Below are 8,572 nucleotides of genomic sequence, written 5' to 3'. Positions count from 1 at the left end.
GAATTTTACTCGGACACTGTCTCGTGAAATGTCCGCTCGCAGACAATTAAAACAAACTTTATTTTGTCGCGCAATGATACTTCTCTGCGGTACGTCTTTCCTACGAAATTCCTCACACCCTCGTATAGCATGATTGCCCGAAAAACAATGCATTTAACGACGGTAACGTTAGGGAACTGAAGAACGCTGTTTGTCATTCTTAGAACTTATAGTCTTGAATAATCGGAAAAGTCAGACAGACCACGTATGCGGAGTGTGAGGAACTCGTGGATATCTTTGTACGCCGGAAGATCTCGACTCGATGAAACTTTCAGGTTCCATTTGCTCTTCGTTCTCGCACTGAATTTTTGTGATATGATATATATGAGAATATCATCCCACTCGCTCACCGGCCGATTTAAATTGGTCAGTGCCGCAAGCGACGCAGACACTGTGTCTCGCAATGTTCGTAGTTCCGCGACGTTTTCGGATTCATGTCGGCAGATACATGAAGGCGTGAATGTGAGTATGGATAAGAGTCAATTTATCGTCATACTCATCAATGATCAGTTGCCAAGCGGACTCGTAATTTGCGTCGGAAATTTTCAAGTTACTTATTATTAAAGCGGCGTCCCCGATGACGCTTGTCTTAAGATAATGAAACTTTTGGGTATTTGTAAGAGAATCATTATTCGCGACTAGAGATTGTCGAACGTGTTTTTGAAACTTTCCCATTCCGAAAAGTTGCCCGAAATTTTGGCAGGGAAATCCGCGGCAACTGAAAATTGTTATGGTAACTCTCGCGTACGAGGAGTCGGTACTACGATCGAACGAAGAAGGCTGATTTGTAGTAAATCTACTTATCGTTTCTCTAAGAAGGTCTGCCGTGTCGTTGTAGTGGTCCTCGGCGACTATAAACTCCCCGTTCTGGAAGTAAGGTAGTGTCTTCAGTTCATCCGATGTCGCAGTCTGCAGCAGCTGGACTTGATGCTCTCGGCAGGAGGCCCAAATCATCTCCAAGGTAGCGAGGCGCCCCTGCGTCTTAGCCAATGTCACATTGACTTTTGCCAATTTCTTAAAATTGACGAGGACTCTTTTCAACGAGTCGATATTCTCCGTTTGCGCGATGAGTAAATTTCTCAATTCACTCATGATCACAGTGCGGGTTTTTTTTCTTCAACTGACTCGGACACTCGCAATTTATGCGAAGAGACGAACTTTATTTAGCTTGTGACAATATTCGCCACAGAACGAACGAAACGCCAACCTGCTTCGCCGTCGGAAGTTTACACGAGCACCATTATTTGTGTAGAATAGCCGAGACAATGCTAATTCCCATTCACTGGAGTACCGGGCGCGTAACCACGGCTCCGTCGGACCGACGGAGCGCGACGTACGAATTAATCGCGTAATACACGAGAGACCAGGCGTTTGATTACCTCGCCGGAGGTCAAGATGTCGTGAGTGACTGTATTTCGAAACACACGAAAATTTTCACCGAGATTACACAATGTACTGCAGCATGACAATTTTGCCGACGGTAGTTTTCTCGCGGACGGCTGCCTGCCGAAGCGTGATAGAAATTGTCTCGGAATGAACCGCACAATATATGCCGGGCGCGTGAGAGCGGCGCCGACGGCCAGCAGATCGTGATCGACCCTGTCGAAGCACGACGACTAGATGGAGAACTCACGGGGTAGGTCGGGGAGCTCAGCGGCTTCGCCTGGCGACAACTCTTTCGCGAACGATCACTTATCGAAGCGCGAACTTCTCCTTTAAATCGCGTTTCCAATCGCGACACGTGATTACTGTTCGACGAAACGTAACTCGCGACGATCTCTGTTGCTTCGCGAATTATATTAGGTGAGAAAAAGCGGGATGCCTGGGGGTTGGGGCTTCCCTTTTGGCTGCAGCCCTTCCACGAACGATCATTATCGGTACGTGGAGTCTTTTTAAAACGAATAATCCGTGACGCTATATTCCTGCTCGACGGCAGTTTTCGGAAGACTAGTTTGTCTCCAAAAACAAAATCATTTTTTTCCTACCCACTACGGGAGAGCAACAATCCACAAAAATCAAGGGGGAGCGAGAAAACCCGAGAGTGAATCCGAAAATTTCGAACTCGAACCTGTTTTTTTTTCTCACAATCTCGCGAAATATCCGGCTCGAAGGACCATTAAAATTCTGTACGCGGCCTTCGTAATTTTCTTTCTCGCGCCCCAACGAAAGATTTTTTATTTGTTAACAGTCGTTTCGTTGGGAAAAGGAGATTTTAGAAACAGGTGATTAATTTGAGCTGAGAAGTCCGATGTATATGGGTTCTTTATTTTAAGTTTCACTCGCACGTTTATCTCGGGGGCTCTCCGGGCTCATGCCCGCCATGGAGGTCTCGCGACGATCCGGCGTGGGATCACGCTTCCTTTGAAAATTTGGCGCGTGACCAGGGCGCGTGTCGAATGGGCTATTCGCGGTCGTATCGCCATCGTTTACTCCATTTTAAAAAAAGGGTGACACGCAGGCGGAACTTGAGTCCGTCTTATTCGGTGCGAAACAAAAATATGTTCGACCTTCAGATCGTTCCTAAATCTCAAACATTCTATATTTTTTATATTTTATATTTTGTTTTTTTTTAAAATTTTTTTTATATATTTTTTTTCCCATAATATTTTTTATTTTTATATTTACACTCACAGTAGAGGGTTTTGGGGGTCGTAATACCGCGGAGTGCCGAACCGGGGGGGTCCTTATCTTACGGAACACATGTACAAGTACACAAGCCCCATACATACACGAGGTGTAAAATCCGACCGGCAACCTTACGTGGTACACCTTTGGGTAACGCCAATGCCGGCGGTAATGTAAAATTATGAATAAAATATATATATTTATAATAAAAAATTTTTATTAATTTAAAAAAAATGTTTCCCCTTTTTTGATATTTATAGAAAAATAAGCGGTAAGGTTAGAAAAAATTAGCGGTAATATAAAAAAAAATAAGCGGTAATGTACAAAAAATAAGTATAAAATTATGAATAAAATTATATTTATTAAAATAAAAATATTTATAATTTAAAAAAAATTTTTTCGTTTGCTTTTCTCCTTTCCATCTCTCTCTCTCTCCTCTCTCTCTTCCCTTTCGTTCGCCGCGAGGCCGCCGAATTCTCTCGCCGCGGCGCCAATCTCTCTCGCCGCGGCCGCCGAATCTCTCTTCGCTCCCACCGAATCTCTCTCGTTTGCCCCCGGGGAATCTCTCTCGCCGCGAGCCCCCGAATCTCTCTCACCCGAGCCGCGAATTCTCTCGCCGCGAGCCACCGAATTCTCTTTTCGCAGCCCCCCCGAAATTCTCCTCTCACGCTGCGTCTTTCACTCTCGGCGCGTTTGCGTATTAGTTCGCCGTCTCTCTTCGATTGCATGCTTCTTTCTCTCTGTTCTTAATGTCGCGGGGCGCCTCAAGATAAAATATCGATTTTCCTCGTGCCCGCCGCTGCGGCTCTCTATTCGAAAAAAAAAAAATATCGATTTTTTTGCTGAGGCTTCAATGTCCTTGCAAGATAATTATCTTTCGCAAAATATGTACGGGTGGCGCGCAAATAAAGTAACCCATGATACAGGACGGATTGAAACCGCGTTAATTGCTCAAAAATCTGATTCTGAATAACTAAATTTAAATTCGATATTATGTGAATTGTAAATTAATATTTCAATAATTATATGAGGACCGGTGCGGTCGAAACGTTTATAGAATGATTGTAATTTGCGGGGTTTGTTTTTAAAATTAATGACTGTGTTTTAAATTATAAAATGTAAAAATGTAGTTGACTGAATCTCGAATATTCAGCTCGATAAGTTGGGCCTTAATTTATCACTTTTTTTCAATATACGAGCGACAAATTGTAAAATTTTATTTAAAACCCCTGGCCTTACAATGCGAAATTTAACACAAAACGGATGAAACTATTTTAATTTTTTATTTATTATTCATAGAGTTTTTGGAAGGGAAAAACCGCAGCTTTTTAAACAATGGATTAATGCGAATACTTGTTAATAAGAGCGAGAGCAAAATTGGAATTTTTAAGAAATTTGTAAAAATGGCCGATATTTTTTCCTACCAATTTAGAAGGTTTGCCCTTAAAATTTAACGTTTTTCATACGTCGATCAGAAGACTAGTAGTATGTTGTACAAATTCAAAAAAAATGCGATGAGCATTTAACTTTTTTTGGGGAAGACGGTAGGTCATTACAAAATAGGTTTTTTCATCCACCAGCGGGTTTTTTAATTTTACCGATCGCGTGGAAAAAGAATTTTCAAAAATAAAAAATCTTTTAAAAAAAACCCCCCCAAACCCCTTTTGGGTTACTGCACACGAAAAGAAATTCAATTGGTTAAAAAGAAAACAACCTATTATTAACACCCCAAAAACCCCGAAAAAATTTTTCTTTTCTTTTTAAACCCCCACAACCGACGAAAATCAAAAATTCCCCAGGGCAAACTAATGATGCCAAGGGGGACAAAAAATAACATAGAAGCCAATAAATTTTCAATGATACTTTAAACCCCCTGGAAAAAACTAAAAAAAAAAAGGTTTTTTAACCCTTTTTCCCAAAACGGGGCTTTTGCCTAAGGGTTTTTAACGGGTTTTCAAATGGGTGTTTAAAAAATTTTGGGGCTTCCAAAAATTTTTGTAAAAAAACAGCGTTTTCAGAATTCACCCCCCAATAAAAAATTTAGAGATTTTAAAAGCAAACGAAAAAATTTTAAAAAAAAATTTTTACAACGATCAGAAATATGGGGGGTTTCCCCAAAAAAGCACAATTTTTGAACACGAAGGTTTTAAAAAAGGATTTAAGTCAAAAAAAAATTTCTGGGGGCACACAGAGATTTTTTTTAAAATTTTGGGTTAAAAAACAACCCCCAATTTTCTTTTTACACGCGGGGGACAAGGGTAATTTCTACGGTGGAAATTTGGGGAAAAATTTTCATTATTTAAAAAAAAAGGAAAAAAGTTTTAAAAGATGTCAACACTTAAACTTTTTTTAAAAAAAAAAACGTGCAAAAAAAAAAGAGAAAAAATTTTAATGATTTGTTAAAAAGAGGGGTTAAAGGGGAAAATTTTATTTAAAAAAAAAGAATATTATAAATTAAGTTTTTTGGGGGATTTTCTCCTTCCAAAGCGGATGGATTACCTAAAATCCAAAAGGGAAAAAATACCCCGGGAGAATCATATTTTAAAACGGTTGTTTTTCATTCTATAATCGCTGGTTCCCCGGGTTTTTCAAAACACCCGAACGGGGGCCCCCCCCAAAGCAAAAAAAAATAAAAATTAAAAATATTTTTTATTTTTACAGAAAATTGTCGGGGAAAAAAGGGGTTGATGAGAAGGGTTTGGGGGTTTTTTCCCCTTTGGGTGTGGTTTTCTTTGTTTCGAACGTTCCTCGGATTTGCGATTGCCCCGGGATTAACGTAGATGGGTTACTTTGGGGAAAAAATTTTAAAAAAAAAACCGAAAAAAAAAAATTTTTTTGGGGGGGAAAAAATTTCCCCTTTTTACTTTTTTCATTTTTTTAAATTTTTATGACATTTTTTTAAAAAAAAGAATTTTTGGGGCCCCCCAGGGGGGCACCTTTTTAAACCCCAAATTTTTCCCCGACCGGTTTGCAAGATCTTGAGGTTTAAAAAAGGTTTTTAAAAAACCCTTAAAATTTTGGGAAAGTTTGTTTTATTTTTTTTTTGGGGGATGAAATAATAGGGGCCCAAAATTCTATGACTAATTGACTCAGATTTTAATTTAAAATTTTTAAAAACATCTGAAAAAATTAAATTCACGGTTGAAAAAGAGGGGTTTTAAACCAAAAGCTTGTTTTCTTTAGATTTTTCACTTAAAATTATTTAATAAACAAAAATATATAGATTTTGGTTTTTTCAAAAAAGAAAACCTTTTCAGGAAGGACTTTTTTCCCCTTTTATTAAAAACCCAAAACCCCTTTTGCCAAAAAAAATTTTGGGGGAAAAATATATAACCTTTTTAGGGGCAAAAAGTCTATTTCCTTTTCAACCCAAATATTTTTTTAAAAAAAAATTTTAGTTAATATAAAAATTTTTTAGAAGCAATGGTTAACCCCTCTTTTTTGGTTTTTTTAAAAAAAATTTAAAACGGATTTGGAAAAAAAATTTTATACTAAGGGGGGCATTTTTTAGAGAGACGGGGGAAAAATAAAAGAAAAAAAAAATATAGGAATGCTCGGTAAATTTAAAAAAAAATTTTTTCTTTTCCCTTTTTTGAGGGGAAACTCAGAAATGTTTTTTTCCCCGGAAAAAAAAAAAATTTTTTTAGGGAAAAGGGTTTTTGATGTCCAAAAAACTGGATAATTTTTTTTAAAAACGCAGAAAAAATAAAACTTAAAATCCTTTTCAATTCAAATTTGGGGGTTTTTTAAGATCAGTTTCCCAAAAAATTTTAAAAGCATTTTTGTGGGCCCCAAAAAAAAAGGGGAATTGCAGCCCCCGAATAAAAAAAAACATAAAAATAATATTAGTTTGGGGCTAAACCCCAAAAAAATTCAGAATTTTTTAAAAAACATAATAAATGAACATCATCCCCTTTTTTAAATTGGGGGGCTTTTTTGATCAGGAAACGAAAATAATTATTTTAAAAGACTCATTTTTGAGATGCTACATAAAAAAGGGAAAAAAAAAATGGATTTTAAAAAATTTTAAAAAAAGATACTGAGTTACTTAGCGAGTGTTATTTTGATTTTTTGGGAAAAATATTAGCGAACAAGAAAAATAATAGGGAAAAAAAGGGCATTAACGAGTAAAAAAAAATTAGATTTATATATAAAACCGCCGCTTCCGATCAGTAGAGTTTAAAAAAGAGCCGGGCTTTTGGGGGGGTTTTTGGTTTTTTTTGGGTCAAAAATTAATAAAATGTTAAAAATAGCAAAAATTTTCAAAGAAGAACGATTTATAGGTAAGCTACTACCAAAAATTTTGGGGGGGGAAAAATTTTAAACTGGGACATACGTTGATCGGTAATTTTTATTAATCGCAGGCCTACGGAAAAAGGGTTAATTTCTCGAATTAAAAAAAGAAAAAAAAACCGAGAAAATTAAAAAAAAACAGGGATCATATCGAGGGAAAAATTTTTTGGGCGGCGGATTGGGAAAAAGCGTTAATTGCTCAAAAAACTTTTGTTCGAATAACTATAATTAAATTTTTTAAAATGTGAAAAATTTTTAAAAATTTACCCCTTTTAAAATTTTTTCTGAAGAAGAAACCCCCGGGGGGGGGGCGAAACGGTTTTTTAGAATGATTTTTAAATTTTCGGGGAGTTTTTAAAAAAAAGACTGTAAGGTTTTTAAAAATTTATACAGGGGGTAAATGGTTTTTTTTATGAACATCTCGAAAATTCAGCCTTTTTTAAGTTTTGGGCCCCCCTTTTTTACACTTTTTTCAAAAATTACGAGCGACAATTTTTTAATTTTTTTTTTTCACCATGAATATTAAAAATAAGTATTTTTTTCGTCTTATTTTTTAAAACATAATTTTTATTAAAATTTTAAAAAAATTTAAAAAAATAAAGTTTTTTTGCTCCCCCCCCCCCCCCCCCCTTTGACAATTTGGGTTTTCTTTTTTAAGGGGTTGCAAAAGGGGTATCGCTTTCCCCCGGGAATTTTCCCCCTTCTTTTTCAGTGGAGCAATATGGAAAAAATTGTGTATACTTGATATCGACCGTTGCAAGGAGCCTGTCAACGATCAAAATTTTTTTGTAAAATGAATCGAGTAAAAACATACGACGTAACGTCGATTCGCCATACCCATGCGCAGTCCGTTTTCCCGAGACTTATGTTTTTGGGGTGTCGTTTATTGTAAATGCACTTTTAGGGCCCCAAAACACGGGGGAAAAATTTAAAACCATTTTTTTGGGGGGGGGATCATTGTTGGGGAAATTTTTAATAGGCTGACGTTGTTTTGAGCCCTTCCCAAAGTTTCGAGAGTATTTTTCCCCCCTGTTTTCCCCGATGATTTAAGGTGATCTCCACATAACCGGCGGATCCCTTTTGCCCCCGATTTGGGGGAATTTTTGAATTCCGTGGTGTCAATGGTATCTCTTCCAAGTTCGCCCGCACCGGCTCCAAGCAAAAACGCTTGAAAAATTTAGATAAAATTATAATCGAAAAAAAAAAAAAAAAATTTTAAAAATATAAAAATTTAAAAAATAAAAAAAATTTAAAAAAATTTATATAAAATAAAATATAAAAGATAAAAAAATACAAAAAGTTATTTTACGCGAAATTTTTTTCCGCACGTTTATTAGTTCGGATGAAAAAAATTTAAAGGCTGCCCCTTTTTTTGGGAAACCGGGTTTTAAAAAAGGGGGAAACCCGTCTTTTTAGGGGGGCGCGAGAGATGTTTTAAAAAAAAAAATTTCTAATATTGGTCGGTTTTTTTTTTGGGGGGAAAAGGGGGGGTTTAAAAGGAATTTTTAGAAATATGATTGCTTTGAGAAATTTTTAAAAGTAGGGGGGGATAAAAAATATTGGAGAAGGGAAAAAAAGGTTTAGAAAATCTGGAGGAAAAACAAAGAAAAATTTT

General features: G+C 36.6%; 1 protein-coding gene across 1 annotated transcript; it reads right to left on the bottom strand.

Moving 5' to 3' along the window:
• Nucleotides 1-471: 471 nt before the first annotated feature.
• Nucleotides 472-1,131, bottom strand: LOC146724598 (uncharacterized). Its single transcript, XM_085479606.1, has one exon. It carries the CDS (start codon nucleotides 1,129-1,131, stop codon nucleotides 472-474), a length of 660 nt encoding a protein of 219 aa, XP_085335732.1.
• Between the last annotated feature and the right edge of the window lie 7,441 nt (nucleotides 1,132-8,572).

Source organism: Nylanderia fulva, unplaced genomic scaffold, assembly GCF_048542155.1.
Source record: "Nylanderia fulva isolate GAGA-0341 unplaced genomic scaffold, ASM4854215v1 Scaffold1241, whole genome shotgun sequence".
NCBI lineage: Eukaryota > Metazoa > Arthropoda > Insecta > Hymenoptera > Formicidae > Nylanderia > Nylanderia fulva.
The sequence above is the reverse complement of the archived record's forward strand: the minus strand, read 5'-3'. Positions and strand labels throughout refer to the sequence as shown.